At 44.5% G+C, this 20,921-nt stretch overlaps 1 protein-coding gene across 1 annotated transcript in view; it reads right to left on the reverse strand.

The window, feature by feature from the left end:
• Positions 1-13,864, reverse strand: part of tmtc2b (transmembrane O-mannosyltransferase targeting cadherins 2b) — a 91,745-nt gene extending 77,881 nt beyond the window's left edge. The window contains exon 1 of the mRNA XM_085779986.1: positions 13,320-13,864. Coding sequence (XP_085636112.1) covers positions 13,320-13,402 — 83 coding nt within the window. The 5' untranslated portion in view covers positions 13,403-13,864. The remainder of the gene's footprint in view (positions 1-13,319) is intronic.
• Positions 13,865-20,921: the final 7,057 nt, after the last annotated feature.

A 20,921-nucleotide genomic window follows, 5' to 3' on the forward strand; every position in this document is an offset into this window, starting at 1 on the left:
ATGGAGAACATTTTTTTATGAAATAGTGCTACATTCCTCATATTCAAACAGATGTTTCTACTGCTGGGACTCCTATCAGATCTTAGCTGATTCCAGTAAACCCCATTTCCTCCTTTTAAAATGTTTGCTCCATGACTTACTGTCTATACAGGACAAGTCATTTGTACCTTGAAACCAGGTATAATAAACCACATCTTTCTACTCCACCACAGAAGTCTAATTTTTGTGATTTCCAAAGACCTCTAATTTGCTGATGTCAAGTCGTTACCGCAAATTAAAAGCTCGTTGAGCAGACAAACATGCCAGCGTGGGTCCTGCCAACTCATCTGTTCACGGTGACAGCCGGTATCCATCATTCACCCACATGATTTACGGCCAGATGACTCCAGCAGTAGAGTGTGAGATACACCATGATCTCCTATATAAATCTGATCTTTACTCGTTGGCCGCATGCAATAGATCACATACAAAAACAAAAAATAAAACACGGTGTGGTTTCACTTCCTCATGTTAGTATATCTTGATGCTAAATCCAGCCATAAAATAGAAAACTTTTAAGCCACCTTTGGAACAGTGACCAATACACTTTACATACAAATGCGGGCGGCTGTGGACCTGCAGGCTGCAGACATATAAGCCATTCATTTTCCAATATGGATTTGCACTTCATTGAATGAATGAATGGGCTTTGCAACAGTTTGCAGGAAGAAATAAATGAAATCCTTATTCACCTAATAAGTGCCAGCCATCTGTGTGCTCACTGGGAAACTATGGGGGATTATTCCTCCACTAAAAAAAAAAAAAAAAAAAATCAATAACCTCTCAATGAGCTGCCGGTGGTAGGAGCTATAGCTGCTGCTGAGAACGAGAGCTGCGGGATGTGCAGTTTAGGAGGTGGTGACATAATCTTAGCACCAAATCGAGGACTGTTCTCTGCAGGGCCACGTCTCCGGGGACGGGGGGGACGAGGGGGACGGGGACGGCGTGGCAGGTACCCAGAGGGGCCCCGCCTGCTCTGCTTCAGCTGTCAGGAAAGGGAATCATCAGCTCCATCAATCAAACGGAGTGATGGGCGCGTTGCATTAGCGACTGTTTCAAGAGGAGCACTAAATGAGCAGCGGAGGCAGGGAGAGAGAGCTGCACCACTCATTTAATCTAGTGTTTAGTGCTGATGATGTATTTTTCTTTACACAAGTGAAGGAAAATCTGCCAGCGGGGTTTAAGATAATTTCACTTCTTGCGAGACAAAAACCCGACTCGCCTCGAGAAGTTTCATGATTTAAACGTCCCACTCCTCACGGTCTGATTCGTCTTCTTCCAAGATAACAGCGCTTGTTTCCAGAGAATAAAACATTACCGCCGCCCTGACCGTGAGGCTAAAAGACTCAACTCCGGTCAACGTGTTTTTTGGCAGCAGAGGAAGGAGGAGAAGGAGTTTGAGGTTTCTGAGTGGCAGTTTGTTTGAACAGTCATGTGTCTGAAGGTTGGGGTCTTCACCGGGGGACCCCAGCAGTCACTCACTCCGAATGAAAACAAAGCTCTCGAAGCCAGCGAGCGCCGAGGATGGATTTCCCTCCAACTGCTCCCTAATTAAAACAGCCGCTGATCTCTCTACCAGGTGGCGGCGGCGGCGGCGGTTGTGGGGAAATGTGTCTACTGTACAGGCTGGACACGTTTGTGAGGAACTACTTGGGGGATCCGGTGTGGTTTCGGGGGCTCTTAACATCTCATCAGGTAAATGCTGTAAGGCCCTTAACAGCTGGAGTTCACAGTCGGGACAACACGTGCTGCGCTGAAACAGATAGCCCCGAGGCCGGCGCTTCACAGATCCAGCCTTCATCTAATGCCATAATGCTCAACCAGTCATTTTTTCCTCTGTTCTTTTTTTTTTTTTTTTTTTGCATACCCTCAATCTCCCTCAGATTAGAAATTTATTTTTCTTGAGAGCGCATTTAAGGAGTCTCATTATTCTGTCAGAGCAGCTGACAGCACCTCTCCCTAGATCCGAAAAAATAAAAAAAACCTCAGGCGCTGGTAAAAAAAAAAAGGAGGAACAGTTGCGCACACTTTCTCCCAACCCAAACTTCCTTCTCGGATCAAAAATAAACTCGGGGGCCAATCGTGTGTATCCATCTTCAGGCCTGAGAGGAGGAAGACCTCACTTGGCAGAAGAGCCGGAGGGGAAAGTCACACATGCGAAAGGTCAGGGATGAGGAGGAACATCGTGGGCCGCAGATACTGAGGGGTCAGCGCTCAGCCAAAATAAACTGCTGAAATCAAGCCTGTAAACCATCATGATTCCATCAATCTGTCACCGGTGTGATTTTCATTCACGATGACAGAGAGAGAAGAGCGAGAGAGAGAGAGAGAGAGAGAGAGACGGAGAGAGAGAGAGACGGAGAGCGAATGAGAGAGTTGGCTCTGTCCGTGAAATACAATACAACACAAGCTGTTCTCCATCTGGAGAGATGTCAGACTCGTCTGCCTCACCGAGCTATGACAAGTTACATTAGAAGCAGTCAATTTACACTACATTTGACTGGATCTGGTAATGCCTCACATACACATATCCAAACATGAAAAAGAAATACGCCAAGACCTTGATTAATTAAAAACAAAGTCATTTATTTAAACCCACTCTAGGAATCATGCAGGTGTACAGCTCTATAGAGTCTTTTGGTCGGAAAGTCAAAAAAAAAAGCAGCTAAAAGTCCGTTTCAACAGTAGGAACCTAACATACCTATATATCTGGTTTCATTCTTTCATAACCCACACAGCCATTTAGTGAAAAGCCCCCTAAGGCTGAGATTACAGCTCTGGACTGGATTCAACTCTTGCCCTCTCTTGGTGTTGCTATTTGATGAAAGACTTGGCAACGGTCACATCCCAGTGCGGTGGGTTTTTTTTTTTTTTTTCAGACTTACTTAAATGAAACTATATGAGGACCTGAGCCAAACCGGTCGTCTGGTTGTAAATAACCTGTGGTGTCCCAGAGGGTGGCATACTGCAGGCTGTTGTGCTTTGCACGCATTTTGCAGAGGACTAAAACCACGCTCTGGGTTCCCAGGGCTGCACAGTATCAATTAGGGCAGCTTGTGAAAAGATGTTCTTCCTCCGTCGCTGTGGTCTGGTAAGAGGTAGGAAGTGAGGGAGCAGTAGAGGGAGGAGGAGGCGACGACTCCTCCTCCAGCTGGGACAGTCCGGGTCCGCAAATATTCAGGCTTCAAGTTTGCTCGGTCAGCCCGTTTGCTGGTCCACAAATATATATATAAATACAACAATGACGTTTCCTGTCTGCGGCGACCACAGAGGATGCACAGCTTCAGAGTAAAGGCCACAAAGGCCACATGAGCAGTTGCATCCCTGGTTTTACAGGTCTGGTTGGAGCAGCAGGTTACCCACAGTGGCTGAACTGGCCAGACCACATGCCGTATGTGCTGCACATGACTCACCTCTCGCATGAAGGAAACACCAGATACTGTAATCACATCTGAAAACCACTTAAACCACAATAAAAACACAAGTCAGAGTGATTCCAGCAGTTAAAGGCACAAACCTGAATCTGACAAGAGAGCGAGAGGGGGGGAAGCCATCAACAGTAATCATGTCGAATCATTTAGAGATTTCGCTTGATATCTTGTTTTCTCAAGTGATTTCTGATGTTTTTCATTGAGCTTAAGTATTAAGATTTTAGAGCTGGTTTAGATTCATCCGGGCTGGTTGTTTTTGCCCCTCGCTAAATAAAGTGACTGTACTTCATAAGTGGAGAAACTGAGTGCTGCTGTAGAGCAGATTTCATCGATTTCATCAAGGCAAACAATAACCTGTCAGCAGCAATAACACACACGGCAGCACTACAGTGAAAAGGAAAGACAAACAGACTATTCATCACACTCTGAAAGGCAACGCATGGATGACAAACACAACAGGAAGTGAGCACTACCGCGGCACAACACCACGCTTCGGAATATTAATCTTATTCTGGAAAACTTCCCAACACGCTTAATCCGTTCAAAAACAACAAACCCTGCAGGGTATAAGAGCACCGACAAGCAGATTTGGGTTATGAAAAATAAATTAAATCAATTTTCGAATGTCACCTTTTCATTAGTGAAACAAGGCTTATAATTAAAAGAGACCATAATTGCTCCAATTACAAAATGACTAAAATATGGCAACCCAAGGCAGGTGGCTGTGGTCCAACCTGGCATCCAGCTCTAAGATGTGCCAGCCCGCATTTCCTCAAGCGTCACTGCCTGCACTGACGCATCATGTTTCCAGCTATACGTCCACGCCACCCAAAACTAACAAGTTGAACTAGCTTGACTCAAGACACAATGACGCCTCTGTTCGCTCTCTAACTGTGAATCCTCTTCCCTCCGTCCTTCCTCCGCCTTCCACCTCCACCACCACCAGAATGAGTTCACTTCGCCCGATTGGTTCTGACAGGTTTGGTCGGCAAAACTGCAGCGAATTTTCTGCTCCGTCCAAAAACACTGAGGTCTTGCTTCTTTGTCCTTCAATAAACAACAGGCCAGCACAACCGGGGGCTTAATTCCCCCTGTGTTTGGCGACAAATGGCCTCCTTCATTGGGTCCAGGGAGAACAGAGGGACCACACAGCCCCCTTCTTTCGTACAATGGACAAAAGGCACAGCCCCTGAACTGGCCAACTTGTGTCATAACCTCGTCGAGACGAGCCAGTGGTCCTCGTCACAGAATAAGGCCACCAGGATGTGGAGGCCCAGCGAAGAGGGGTATAGAGCCTTCTCCTCTTCCTTATACTGAAAAGAAGGGGGCAAAACCATAGCATCCCTGTTGGGTTATTGGGGGACAGGGGAGTTTTTGTTTCTAATGGCTCGGGGTTCTCTGCTTACACGTCGTGCCCCCTCTCATCCACAGTCCTGTTAATCCCATTAATATGAAGAGGGCCGAGAGCCTAAGAGTGGCCACGGCTTAAGAGCCATCAGCCAGCATTAGCCCTCGAAATCCAAACCCTTGTCTAGACCCATTAACAACTTAGCCCTGTAGAATCAAACCATTGGAGACCCATGTCTAACGATGGGAGCACAACCTATAGACGGCCTTTACCGATCAATGCGCCCGTTCAGAAGATTGTTTTCGGGGAAAACACACAGTTGACCCCGACACATGTGTCATGTTATTTGATTTACAAATCCCACTTGGTGGTATAATGTTGGGAAAACAGACCAACCTAATTGATGGATCGCTTTGACAAATGGCCTTTTTTACATTATTAGGTAGATTTGTTGAGCGTCTGCCACACAACACTGACCATGTGAAGGATTTACTTGTTTGATGATTCAGTCTGGTGTTACACATTATTCCCACTTAAGGCGATTATTATCCTCGGTGTGTGTGCGTGTGTGTCAGCAGGATACTGTACGTGTGTGTGCTGCCATAACCACATGATGTATTAGTAGAGATAATCTGCTGGCTTTTAATTAAATGGCCCGGCAAGGAGCAACGAGAATACCCCCAAGTGGACTAAGGTTAACGTGTTGTGCAGTGCAGCGAGGACAATCTCTAATGCCTCAATCCACCACCAGGCAGCTCAAACCCCCGACATCTACATATGGCCCATTTCTCATCCCACTGCATACCAGCCGGGTGATTACAAAGCATCAGAGCCTGATTAATGCAGCTTTGAAGCAGCTTGCTCTGGCCTGGCTCGAGCACAGCGAGGGCTTTCAAGAAACAGTGGGCATGGTGACTGTTCATGAGCAGCTTTCAAACCCACAGCAAGGGCACCGGCCTACCGCTGCAGTATCACAAATGACAATCAGCTGAAGCGGGGGCAATCAGCAAGAGTGACTCAGCTCCCCCCCCCCCCCACATACACACCCTGCTACGCATATTTAGTTTCATCCAATGGCAGGTTGCAGTTTGCTCAAGCAATCAAAAGGTATGTAGACCAGGATGCCGTCTACTCCTCCACCTCCTCATCAAGATATCGCAGCTATTTAAGACTCATGAGCGGATCGTGTTTCTCAAGAGTCGAAAGACGGCGAGTGGGACCTGGAGGTTATGGGTTTACAATCACATCACCAGAGCATGTTTCCCATGTAAAATGTCATTTGTGATTACTGTGACCAAGTGACAAACTTAGTTTCACTACGTTTGGGCCCAATGTATACTACTCCCCTTCTATAACAAATACTAGACTTGTGAATAGCCACCATGGAGCATTTAAAGACAAAGAATCTACAACCAAGGCAGTGGCTGTGTAAAACATTTCCATGTTATAAATCTAATAAACTTAGTCTATTAGCATCACTATCTTGGTTGCTATGTGCTGTTGCTATGCCCCCAACAGTGCCTAAACTACTGGATCATGCATCAGCAAGTCTGCACTGATCGAATACCAAGTAATTTATTAATAAACTTCACAGTTCCCCAGAAATCAATTGTTCTTCTCCGCTCTAAATCAGCAGCCCACCTGGGCTCATCATTAGCAGATCCTGTTAATACTTTTAAAGGTGCGTGCAGCATCCGTAGCTTTAAATTCAAGGGGTGTTGCATTCAATTGTCATTCATTCTTAGATTTATTTTCTCATGACTGATAGTAAAGATACTGAATCACAGATTCTCTGGCATTCATGTATTTGTTCACACACGAATACAGGAAGTGGGACACTGAAATTTATGTTTTAACGCGCGGTATTGGAGCAGTGCTCGACGTCGGTTCAAGTTGAGGTATTGGAATCTGTATCAGGAAGGAAAAAAACAGCATCAGAGCAGCAGCTCTACTTGACTGAAGCAGCGAGCCTTGATTTCTGGAGGAACTCGTACTCTTTCATGTGAACAATGTTATATGCATCAAGAGCTCCTGCCTCGTAGAGAGTCTTCCCACGTCTTTTTATTGTATTTTTAAACACATCTGTTGCATTTCTGCGCTCCTGCTTCTAGTTACTCATCCACAGACTCATATTAATGCGTACGTCTGTGATAAGGTAGCGCTGGCTGAAATATTGGCATAGCAGATTGAAAGATAGTGTTGCAATGAGATTTTAAAAAAGGAATATTTCAACCGTTTTGCATTGAAAAAAAGATCGGGCTGTAAGCTTACGGTAATTGCAGAAGTAGTTCTGACATTTATTGTGAAACCTGGTGGCCAGGAATGAAAAGGAGGAGGGAAAAGGAAGTTAAGCAACAGGAATGTGCACCGTGCTGCGATGTGTGTGTTTCCACACTTTTTACATGTTATAGGCTAAAACACCAATAAAACACTTTCTCAAGTTTAATCTCTATTGCACGTTTTCCCAAATATGCAGGTATTTCAGATTTTTTCCTCTCTGCCCTCACCACAGGGAATGCAGCCTGCGGGCCAACGTTTTCAGATGGAGTTTAGGAGGTGAAACTCAATAACCGAGATGCAGCAGGAATGAAGTATTATTCTGGGTCTGATGACAGCGAGGGAGAAAAAGGAGCATCATATCAAGTCAGCTGTTTCCTATTGACCTAAATATGAACTCCCACCATCCAAGACTCCGGTGCTTCAAGTAATTCTGTAGGGTTTTGTGGGTAAATGAAGCAACTCGCAAACATATCTGAACCCCTCATTAATGGTATTTTTAGAAACAAATGCATTTCTGCCAGACTAGCTTATCTGCAATTGTGGCGAGGGTGAAAATAACTTATTTCTACCCTCATCATCTATCTGTTGGAAAAATGAGAGCTTAGGAAAATGGAGATCCAATCTATGTGTGGTTAAAACTGAGCTGATCTTTCCGGGCTGGTGTTTGTGTGTCGCAGTGGCAGCGAGTTCTCTAACAGGGGGAATCATCCAGTTCTGGGAGATGACAAGATGGCAGATTGTTTCTGTGATACTTCAGCATCTTGAGAAACAAATGAGAAACTGGAATGAAAAATTGCGAACAACTTTTTTTTTTTCTCCCCAGCTTTTTTGACACACTTCTGCTACTGTGCCTGCAGAGGGGAACAGTCTCGAGCCGGTGCACAGTGATTGTGTAGTGGCTTCCCGCAAATCACAAACACTGTCTTTTCCCCCCCATTAGAGATTATCTATCGAGTTTGGGACCAACAATGCTGGGCAGAATGCCTCCGCATATCTCCCTGCTCTCCTGCCAACAGATTGTACTCCCTGGTGGTTTGATGGAAGAAACGCAAAGCTTCCTCCTCCAGACAACAGAGACAATGAATGAACACTGAAAAACTGCCAGAGGAACACTGCTCAATGGCAAATTTGATCCTTTTCTCTGTAATTTCATTTTGAAATTCAATTTAAAGCTGCGATAATACATCTTATTGGCCACTCAGGGGCAACAGAACTGCAGTCTTCATGACATGTTTTGCGCATCCTGCAGATAAGGTGCAACATCAGCTTTTAATTTGTCTTGCATGTTTGAGCTAACTGGTAAATATACAGTAGGATTTGCTCTACCTACTTTCAACCCACTGTTGAAGAGAAAAAAAAGTCTTTAGCGTCTACAAACTTTTTCTGCCATATGGTGAAAGGCAGGAAGCATTGAGGGTTTTTCTCTAAAAACAGAAGCAGACAGAAAACAACAAGGATAGTGAAAGTCGACCAAAACAGAGACTTGTGGGTCCGACAGCCAAGACGTTGAGCTGGAAGTTTCTCTAAAGCTCTGTAGAGGTGAGGAGAACTATTTTCTATGGTTCATTCATCAAAAGAAGAAATCCTTTCAACATTGCAGACTGATCTCACAGGAATATTGATTAAAAAAAAAACAAAGATAATATGGGTGTGTGCGCTTTAATCTTGAGGCCACCCCCACTATAACTCCATTACGCACTGTCTGTGTCATCAGGAACTTTGATGTCTCCATCTTGGCAATTACGAGCAAACACCAACATCCTCCATTTGAATCCACTTCAAAAAATTCTCCCCTCAAACTGCAGAAGGGAGAAAAACCTGAAAGCGCTTACCAAACGGGACCATCTGGAGGCAGTCACTGGCTGATGGGTGCTAGAGGCCTGGGAGGCTTTAGGGGGGTAGTGGAAGTGGAAGGGGAAGGCAGACGACAGAGATGGAGAGAGACAGAGACAGAGACGGAGAGAGAGTGAGGCGGCGGAGCAGCTACGTCTACGAAACCCATGTCGTGAGTACCCTCTCTGCCGGCAGGGCGGTAATTACAGGGCACAGACAGAGAAACCCTGACAGGAGGAAAAAAAAAAAAAAAAGGAGCGGAGATGCTCAGACTGCTGGGTTGCCGCCCTTGGGCCCTCAACATAACCACAACGTTAACCAGCCCATGGTATAGTATAGGCCATGAGAGTAGGGTTCCAGATCAGTGCACTACTGACACACAGAGCCAGGGAAGAGGCCGCTGTGGGTCCACGTCAGTCCATCACAGACCGGCTTCCACCTGACAGGGACCACACAGTGGCTTCAGACCGGTCACTAAAGCTCGGTGAAGCCTGGAATTAAAACTTTTGAGGTCTGAGCCAAAGGAAAGGGCACATCGCAGATGACTTTAAGTGTCACCGAGGGATTTCTGTGGAGTAAACAGTCTGCTTTTTGTCTGGTCGTCTGAGAACTCTTTCCAAGTTGCATGATAATACACCAAAGATGAAAAAAAAGACATAGAAATAAATAGAGATTCACCATCCTTTTTTCTCTCTCCCCATAACCAGTCAGTGTGTGATCATTAAACAACATGCGTCACCCGTCCTGTGTGGCTTCTTTGCCGTCATCGAGCCAGAGCTCACATCAAACCGCATCAGCGTGAAGAGATCCCTTCTTTTTCAGCTCTGCCCCCCCCCCGACCGATCCTGGGTTTTGAGGGCAGTGCAGCGACTCGCCTTTACCGACCAGTCTGAGTATTATAAATCATCGCCCATGCCCCCGGACAGGAGGCGTCCTTCACACATCCGCACACAGTCAGAAACCCCGTGCACCGTCGGCCGGCAGAGAAATGAGGTGAGTCCAGTTCATCACATCCATCAGCACCTCTGACAGGGAGACGATAATCCATAGAAGCAGTGCGCTCGGACTGGGATGAAATATACCTTCAGAGGAGACTCAATGTTTTCAGCTGATAAAGGGAGGGAAAAAAAGCCTTTCAGGCTTCAGCGATGCCAGATTCACCTCAGATGACCTGTGGCACAAAGGCTCAATTAATTCTGTAACTATAGCATGTTATACATTTTTGCCACCAGCAATCCGCCTCACGATATAAATATATACTAAGGCGTTCACTGGGCTTTTGGCTGCTTCTCTGAAAAGTGCGCAGGCTTCCAGCAACTCGCACGATATTGCACCAGTATTTCTCCAATGACATTTATCTGGGCTCTCCCATTCCTTCTCTCTCTGCTCTAACTGTAGATTTCAGCAGCAGAGATATGAACCACAAGACGTATGATTCCCATTTTCCAGCACAGGTGTCAAAGCTGTGTACGTGCTAATGATGAGTGTGTCCACAGGGAGGAGGAGGAGGGAGGAGGAGGGAGGAAACGCTCCCTGGGGGTGATTTGGCACCGCGGAGCAGGCCACTCTTCCAGGCTGTCGTTTTTTTTATCAAGGGAGGGGCTGCAGGGTCAGAAAATTGCCTCACAGGGGGTTATCATTATTTTTATGATTATGTTTTTACGTCTGGAGGGTAAGACTTCTTGTAAAAAATATATAAACCCTTTTTTCTTCCTTGAACTGCGCCCTCCTCGTGGCCTTGGTTTCTCAGTATAGAACACATAAAGTTTGCTCAACTTAATGTGTAACCGCTGAACACACCTTCGATAAGGAGAATGTGACCAGGCAGGAACACAAAGTGCCCTTGACCACTGCACTGTGTTTTTTATTTTTCCGCAAACACTCCCTTTCTTCACCAACAACAAGAACACAACAGGAGGAATGCAGCAAGAAAATCATTACTTATTCCGGTGCTGCACCGAGACCACCAGCCAATCGATTGCACATCCTCAGGTGTCTTTTATGCCAGCTCCGAAGCCACGAGGCGTGCACGCAAACACACACACACACACACACACACACACACACATCACAAACTTGGAATCTCAACTTTTAATCAGCAGCAGAGTCGATGCACTGGTTTCACAGCCAGAAGCAAAAAGTGAAGCACAATCTGTCTTTTCAGAGAGGAATCAATGCTGCACTGTGACAAAATATCCATATTTAATTCCTCTGCAGCCATTAGTCATAAACCTTCGATGAAAAGACACAGTTGCTTTTAACTCTTGAACGCACGCTAAATGAAACATCAGCTGCGTTTGTTTTATCTCCGAGCGTGTGGACCTTAACGTTCTGTGATACATTATCTGAATAGTCGGTAAATCAGCATCAGATTCTCACTTTAAATGAATCCAGTCCACAGGCTGCAGGGTGTCGAGTGATGCAGTTTGATTTGTCACTCACACACACACTCACTGTTTTCTATCATAACAGCTTCTTTCCAAATCACACCATGGCACACACACACACACACACACACACACACACACACACACATGAGTGAGATAAGTCTGTGTGTCCAGGGCTGTTTCACTTAGCAAATTTTTATATATCTCTCTGTCACACCGCTACTCCTCCACCCTGTCCTCTATCTATCTCTCTCTTTCCACCGGTGGAGCCCAAGGGGACAGGAGACGGCTGCTAATTGCAAGTCTGAACCAAACACATGGTGTTAAAAACAGATAACGCCGGCTGACAGAAAGCTTGTGATGGAAAAACATGTCAGAGACAAAGCATGTCAGGAAAAAAAAATCCCTGGCTGTCATTCACCGGTTTCGTAAGAAGCCTGCAATAACTTGGACTCCAAACTCATGCGGTAATAAATAACATTATGTTAACATCTCCTCACAGAATAATCAAGACCTTGGCTTTCTGTCTTACATTAAAACTTGGGAGGCTCGGGGCTCTCCAGCAGCCACACGGCAGCTGACTGTGCAGCAGCAGCAGGAGGAAGAAGAGGAGGAGGAGGAGCAGCCTCTCACCTCTCCACAGCGCTGCCACTCCCTGACAGGTTTATGGACACAGAACACCATCTATCCTGCGCGGGGCTGCCTGAATCGCCTGACCTTGAGAGCAAAGTGCAAATGCATAGCTGCTCTACAACAAGAAAAGTATCAGACTTTGAGCAAAAAAAAGAAAGAAAGAAAGAAAGAAAGAAAGAAAGAAAGAAAGAAAGAAAGAAAGAAAAGGCCTGGGGGAACGTGCTAAGCAGGGAGTGCTCTATACACAGAGCAGTAAGCGGGGCTGTAAAGGAAATACACCGCTAATTGATTCGGCGTGTGCTAATGTACTGTTTGCTCACTAAGCTGTATCCTTTGGGTGTGTTTGAATAAGTCACAGCAGCACACCTGCCATAAACACACAAACTGCTGGAAGTATAGCCTACTGAACATTGTAAACTAGAGTCAAACAACTTGTATTGGCTATAAAAAACATAGGAAAATGATGATGCCTCTGACCTACATGGATGGTGCATGAATGAGCCCGAGGCACTGACAGCCATTCAGCCATTCAAATATCAAAAGGCCAGCTATGAGTAATGCATTACCCTGCATTACAGCGGCTGCAGCCGGGCACTGATAGTTTCTAGTTGTGTTGGGGGGGGAAAGAACCGTAACTTGCAGCCAATTTTCAAGTAAATTAATAATTAATATAATACTTTACTCAAAGTTTCAGCAGGCTGCATGTCTGGACGGGTTTAGCAGAGGGACTTTGGGGCTGTGGAGAAAGCAGACGTGCTATATGTCTTCTCCTGAGATCAATTATTTCCTCAGAACGAGTCAGGACTAAGAGCAAGTCCAGCCTCAGGAGACTGCAACACTTTGCACAGAGGCATCTGAGCAGCATACTGCCTATTTACCACTGATTTCACTCCTCTTCCTCCTATGGAGCAGCACTATAGAGATATAACCTGAGCCAGGCTGTAGCAATATCATAAGTAGCCTACAACTGTAAATGTGAAAAGGCTGCTGTGAAGATGACCTCTATAAAGTGACTGAGAGCAAACAAGTGTCTGAAGCAGAAAGTGATACTGATCTTCAACTTAGGCAACACTGCAGGCTACTACAGACACACAACAAACAGAGAGGATTTCTAGATGTCTTTTCAAAGCATAACACTATTGATTTATATTGACAGTTGCCTTCAGGCTGCCTGTTTGCTGTTTATGTGTGTTAATGAAAGCTCAAAACACGAGTTAAATGTCAGGAAATACTGAAATACCATGAATGAAGCCTGTTATTAGTCCTGTGCCGGTGTCCGGATCTGATAAACATTACAAGTGAGTGAGTGGCTGCAGTGAAACAGTAGGCAGTGAGGTTAGTTAGTGTCATTCATTCAGCACCAAGTACCTGTCATCGTAGCAGAAATCGGCGCCCAGAGTGTTGACATACAGGACCAGAGCCACGGCGCCGCACAGCAATTCTGCAAACATTTCTCTGTCTCGCACGCACGCGGGGAATAACGCTACGAATAAACAAAAAAATAAAATAAAATAATAAAAAAAAAATTAAAAAAACAAACAGAGAGAGAGAGATGCAAAGCGAGGCAAGCGAATCGCGATCTCCACTCCACTCTCTCTCAGTCCCCGTCTTTGTCAGGATGTCTCTGTGAAAACAAGTCCGTTTCCCCCTCCATCATCATCATCATCATCCTCGCCGAAGAAGTGCACAAAGTGGATAATCCATCGGTCGCTGTCTGTCTCTCTCTAACCCATGTTTGGGGTTCAGGGGCCGCGGAGCTCAGGAGCCAGCCGGGGGTCCGGGCTCTGGAGAAAAGGAAACACGAGCGGCGTTTTTTAGTGAATCTGTGACAGCATCGCCCACCGCCGCACGCCTTCCCGACACACAGGAGGACCAGCGCTCTGATGCTCAGCGGCCGCTCGCTGCTGTAGAAACGTCGTGATTGGCTGAGCGGTCAAGCTGACGATAATGCATGTGCAACATCCGGTTGGACTTTCAAAATAAAGCTTCTCGCATTTGAATCAATATGTTCCTGCAACAGCTTCAGTAAAACTAATAAAAGTTAGCTGTTTGCTCGTTTATAGATTTTTTTACTGACCATAAATTTACATTTTGCACCTGAATTATAAGTTACTGCCAGTTTTAAAATAGTGAATCATCAACATCCAGACACTGACAGCAATGTTATATTCTCTAAAAACTCTACTTTCACCCTAGATTACCTGTTTATATTCAATTTACACAATTACTCCCAGCCCATATCAATCATTATTCATTTAGATTTTCATAGTAATAGACTTTCGCTTTACAAGACTTTTATTATGGAGGAACACCAGCCACACTTCCGCTCATACTCCCGCCATCTGTGGGTACTTGATGCAGTTGTGATCCAAAACGCATGTGGTTAGGAGATCAGGAGCGCATGCGCACTGCTCCTCCTCCTCCGGAGATTGGGATAAATTACACCACATAAGGTTCACTTACCGCCACTATAACAGTGGTCCATAATGTGGAGGTGGTCCTCAGACTGACGTTCAGGTAGGTGCCACCAATTCCCTGAGCATGAATATTTTATTTCATTTCACTATTGCTTAAATTCCCTGAGGCCTTGGCACCATCATGAATGGGATATCACTGTAATCAGTGGTGTCATGTCCCTCATCAACCACCTACAGTATAGAATAAATTATGGTTTTAGGCTATCACATGCTCCTTAATTAGGGGGGCAAATGAAAAAAAAACATACATAAAAAATGGCATGAAGGTATTGCTGTAAAAAAAAAAAAAAAAGTTAATTATATTATATTGTGTTGTGTTGTGAATTATTTTGGTAAATTTGTGTTGTTATTCTGGTCTGGCCTCAAAACATTGAGTATAAATGATTACAGCTGAAGAAAACAACAGCCAAAGAAATATTGTCTGCCTGTGCTTGGAAGTCTGTTCATTTAATAAAATGAAATGAAATAAAATAAAATAAAATAAAATAAAATAAAGGTTCATTGTTTATCTAGAGTTACTCCATAGTCTGCGTTTAATAATATTCATAGTTTTGTGATTGGACTTCTGTCAGTGCAGTCACATGTCTCTGTCAGAGTACAGACGTCTGTGATGTAAAATACTTTTGTTTGATTAACTCATAAGAGGGAAATATTTTTTCCTTTAGCTGACACGAAGAAAAGGTGACATGTTCATCACACTGGCCCCTCGGAGGCTCACAGTGTCATTCCAGTAATTGCTTTCTATTGATTTTAAAAAACCAGTGCACACAGCGAATTGCACAGTCACCAGTAGAGGGCTCACAGTGCATGTTGGGAGATCACACCAGAATTTCCTTATTCCAGTGTCTTGTTGTTCAATTAAAAGCATTGACCATGAAAGCAATATTTTTCCTGTAATTACCCAGTGATTATTTCATTGCTCCAAAATGACTTAACAGTGATAGAGTAAAATAACAACAAAAAAAGAAAAAAAGAAAGTGTTCTATAATGAATAACATCAGTGTCTGATTCTTACAGACTTTCTACCAGATTGGATCTTGTGTCATCAATTTCAGGATGAACAACATGTCTTAATTTCCAAAAACAATATACATTTTACAAATCAAACTCTTCCAATAGTTAAAATGTTCCTGGACTCCCTTCCATAGAGGATATTGCACAATATCAAGACGTAACAGACCAGCGGCAAAATAGAGACGGGAGAAAAAAAGAATAATTGTAAAAGTCCTTCACAGACAAAGCAAGTAGCCTGGCCCACTGCATATTGATTCAGGCTTGTTTCAATAGACAGACCCCATCTGTCGGGCCAGACTTCAATGTAGCCTTTCACAGGACAGCAGCAGGACACTATGATGTAACACATCTCAGGAATTAATTAGACTGATCAGAGCAACTGGCACAAGGTCTTTTGCTTCGAGTCTGCAGCTCACAAGTACTGATGAAATACCAAAACATGAAGGAGCCAGGGCAGTTTCCCCACTGGGCTGAATCTAAATGAATGTGTACCTACATCTGCTTAGATATCTAACTGTATTACTCTGCAAGGGAGAAAAAGAGCAAAGTGATAATGTGATAATTAGACCGATCATTTGGTCACTATTTTTTCAGAATATCAAAAACTTTTCAAACAGGAACTCCAATCAAAAGTGAACCTATAATGAAAATGAAAATAACTGACATGCAAACCTATACTTTTATTATTATTATTTACTTTTATCTATATTATCTCCCTGCCTCCCTTGCCTACCAGAAGCTTCCTTCTTCAGCTGTTAACATTTCCATGTTTCTCACATTCTCTGTTGTAAAACTGTTTTCTTGTCTGTAACAACATCTATTGCACGTCTGTCCAACCTGGGTGAGGGATCCCTCCTCTGTTGCTCACCCTGAGGTTTCTCCGATTTTTCCCTGTTAAAAGGGTTTCTATGGAGTTTTTCCTAAGTCGATGTGAGGGTCTAAGGACAGAGGATGTTGTTATGATGCTATGTGAAGCCCTTTGAGACAAACTGTTTGTGAAAACGGGCTATACAAATAAAATTGCCTTGCCTTGCCTTGCCTATATTGCAGCAGTGACACATTCCAGGTATCAAAAATACTCAGTGCAACTGTGTAAGTGTACTCCACATCTGTGTGTGATACAGTGCTGGGGATGAACCAGGGCCAACAGTGTATAAAGTGACTGACATTTATACTCCAGCTCAACCAACTAAAGCATTAAAATGCTGCTTACTGTGCATGTTGGCGCATTTGCCGTAATAGTCCGATAATGCAATATAACCTTAACAGGGACCAGTCTGCGGCAGTCTGGATTCTTAGCATGAACTTCGCATCAAGTCACCGTTCAGCACCGCTTGACTTCGGTTGTGTGTTACAGAAACAGCCGATTTGACAGAGTCGCAAATTATGGAGTCAAATTTACAGATTAAAATCAAATTGAATTATTAACACTTCTGCGTTAGGGGATCACAGTAGCTGTGTTATTATGCTGATAAGTTTTCAGCCTCACATCATGTGTGAGTTAAGTGTCCAACCAAAGTGAAAACATGTGGGGGGGCTTCTGCCTGATGCGTATGACATGAGGAAGACCTCCCTGAATGTCTTTGGATCCTGGATGGTTTTGAAGGAATTACAGGGACACTGCTCTGCCTGTTCGATAATTACAGGTTCAGACCCACGTCTGAGGGCCAAATCACTTCTGCATGGGAAAAAAAAAGAAACGCAGGAGAAACGTGAGTGCGGTAAAACAGAAAGTGATGCTTAACGCAGGCTCACTTAAGTATGTCTTTGCACGAAGTCAGGAGGCTTAATCTGGTCTGTGGGTGTTTGGGAGGGACTGACTGACATTCTGTATCAAACAAGGAAACTTACATCAGGCCGCAAGTAATGAATGATAACCGAGGAAACGCATGGAGGCGACGCATTGTGCTGAGTCAGAGTAAAACCAGAGATAATGTTCTCATATGTTATCCTGTAAAAAATTAGTCTCAACTCTTTCCTCTGCAACAGGGACAACATGAGGTGATCAGTGTGAGATATCAACTCTGAATATTCATCCTGAAGCAGCTTACTCAGCGGTAAACTACCGTCAGTAAATTACTTTTCACTATACAGAGTTGACGGTGCAGTTGGAGAGAACGGGAACGCTGACAGGCAGACGAAGAGGAGGCGGTAAGGAGTTATGTGTCCGTCAAACAAGACGCAGTGGCATTTCCATTAATATAATTTGTCTTTCTCTTTTTCATGAGGGGTGAGCTATGTGGCAGATGCATTAACTGTGACGGAGATGGAGGAGTGGGAAGTTTGATGGACGGCACTGTACGGAGCATTGAGACAATTTAAGAATAAAGGTCCTCGGAGAGTCTGGCTGCCAAGGCCGTGTGATGTTAAAGCAGAACTATGCAGGATTTGGGCTGTAATTATTGTGGCTCAGAGTCACTGTGATGGTTGAGTGACCTGTTATGAAGTGAATGGGGTCTAGGCCAATGCGCTCACCCCCCCCACTGGCTGAAAACCGCACTTGCAAGATCAGTCGTCCGTCTCGGTGTTACAAATCTCGTCAATGGATAGAAGTATCGCGAGAAACTGCTTTACGGCAGTACGAGATAAGAACGCATATGACGTCATGCATGTCACGAATCGTGATTGGTTTGAGTTCGGAAAGTCGGAGGAAACCATGGAAACATGAAATGTTTACTGATGAAGTTCAGCTTGTGGCTAACGGGGAGCTAATGCTAACACAGACACACACCATGGGTCTTTTATAAGATAATGTAATACATCATGACACACACACACACACCTTCGCGTTTTGGAACCTTTATTCCTGTGTGTGTATGTCTGTGTCTTTGTGCCTGTGTGTGGCTGTATTAGCATTAGCTCCGTGTTAGCATAGCGTTAGCTCGGTGTTAGCATTAGCTCCGTGTTAGCATTAGCGCCGTGTTAGCGTTAGCTCGGTGTTAGCAGGGCTTAGCAAACAGCAGTAAACACAAGCACGTGTAGGGGGGGTGGAGGAGGTGGCGGCGGCGAGTTTTTTTTTTTTTTTTTTACGACAGTGACATGTGCCTACCAGAACTGTGGGGGAGCTCCGGAGAGGGAAAAAAAGAGAAACCAACGAAGGAGCGAGCTATTTCCGGCCGAGCTGCATAGTTCTGCTTTAAGAAGATTACATTGAACCTGGGCCTTCTAAATACATATAAGGAGATAACTACTCACACACACTCATACCAACGTCCTCCCTCCGCCACATCTCAGTGTGCGATGGACCATGGAGAACAACATTTCCAATTTAAAAAGCAATTAAATTCGGAGCAGAGGAGAGAAGTGAGAGGAGAATCCAGTGTATTATAAAAAGCTTTGCTATTATCTTTAGGATAAGCTTGCCTAAACCCACATAACCCAAGGTTCTTTGGCTCTTTAAAAAAAAATAAAAGTGCTGCAATACTTTTTTCTTAAGTAGCCACCATCTTAGGAGTCCATCAGCACACTCTCCGTCTTGCTTTGAACCCCTCCATGCCCCCTGCAGCGGGTGCCACGCTGCTGCTGCTGCTGCTGCTGCTGTCTCCCTCTCTCAAGTCTGTGCGGAGCGGGAAAGTCTTGATCTTTTTTACGAGGATGGGAAAGCAGTTTCTTTTTCTCTTTTAAGTCCTAAGTTCTGAGGCAGATTCTTGTTATTTGCCAGGTGAAATTAAAGCATGCTGAGGTGGGTGAGCCATGGATGATGATACCTTTGATTCACACCTTCTGAGCAAGTGGGAGTTCGGCATGTATTTGCACTGTTATCCATTTACATGTACAGTGAAGGCCAGAATGACTTTTTTTTTTTTTTTTTACAAAAAGAAAGCAAAATAAACGGCTTAAGTTTAATAAGACCGTAAGAAGGAGGAAGGTGATTATTTATGGCTCACAGAAAAGAGAGGAAGAACAATAAAAACTGTCTACAAGGACAGAGAGCCAGCAAATTATCCACAAAAACTAACTGTTTCCATGGTGCATTTCAACACTTTGCGAGAAAACCTGTTATATTAAATGTCTGCTTTAATTTCTGTTATCATTAGCAACGGAGAGCTCAGTAACTTTCAATTCTTTTTGATGGTGCACCAAATTCTCCACAGGATGAAAATGCCAGCACAGCAGCAGCTATGCTATAAATAAAAACAATAGATCCTACAGTAAAGTTAAGCTGCAGCTCAGCGTGGCCAAGAGCTCCCATCTGTTTATGCTGTACAGACATAGGCATTGTCAGAGGAATGCTGCGGCTTTCTCTGAATGCCGGCTATTTTTCCCTGTTAACTCAGCCCAAGGAAAGGGGATAACTGCAACTGATCAGATCTCTGTGGTGGTTGGTGGTGGTGGCACAGGCCGGCGTTCTCTGCCAGCGCGCCATACGTGTCCTGCCAGCCACACGCCGCCTGTGTCCTTTTCCAGCGCGGTCACAGGGAAAGGGTAGAGGGTGGGGGCGCTCACACTCATCTGCATAATGAAAATACCCGCGGAGCAAGGACTCTGCTACGCATGAATCAACGTCTCCACTCCTGAGACAATCGCTGAAACTTCTGTCGTATACCTGACCTTCAGTAACCCCCGTGACTGGCCGACTGGCAGGTTCCCACTGTATAGTATACCAGAGAGCTGTGTGGATTCATGCCGGATCCTTGTTTAGCCTTTAAAAGCTGCAAGAATGACATTTTATGGACCAAGGACATTTAGCTGACTGCCTTTCCACACAGCAAAAAAAGGAAAAAAAATGACCTTCTCCTGCAGTTGGCTTTGTTTTTTGCTTGAGAGTATCCCTCAGATATTCAGCAGCCAGACATGATGATATTCTTGGAAGTGGATTTGGAGACTCTAACTCCACTTTAACAAAGAGTCAATAAAACCGTGCCCTGCTCTATAAATAAGTTAAATAAAAACTGAGCGATTTTCAAAACACAAGTGAGAAAGAGACATTTAAAGTTATTCTCATAAATTCAAGTATGATTATCTGCAACTGCAATCTGTTTTATCTGCAGCAACAACCTGTACAATAAACCCTGTAAATGATCATTTTAATGAGGCCCAATAGACCATGTGAACTTACTGTAGCTAGCACATCTCTCACCTACACTAAACCCAACAAATATGCACTATAGTGAGAGGATGTTTACAACCATTTTAATGAACACGCAGCTCCCCGAGCCCGTCCTAGCAACCTGAGTTGTAGCTGTGTCTGAGTGTTAAGAGTTGGGATACGGCACAGGAAAGTGTGCCAGAGAGACAGGCTGTGTGGTGTGCGTCAGGATGCTTCGCAGATGCACAAAAAACCCCAGTCTGTCTGTTTACAAGGGGTGTGTATTTATACATCAATCCCAGTGGCTTTTTGATGTGTAACATCTGAGTGCCTCTGATGAGAAGTGCAGTCGATCTGGGTTAATGTGTTCAGCAGAAGATTGAAGGAGGAGAGCCCAGTTGAGGGATCCTTAAAACGTCAGCTCAGGTCCCCTCTGCCCCCCCCCCCCCA

This window comes from Trachurus japonicus, chromosome 6 (assembly GCF_045865225.1).
Source record: "Trachurus japonicus isolate A0001 chromosome 6, Traja_1.0".
In the NCBI taxonomy this organism is placed as follows: Eukaryota; Metazoa; Chordata; class Actinopteri; order Carangiformes; family Carangidae; genus Trachurus; species Trachurus japonicus.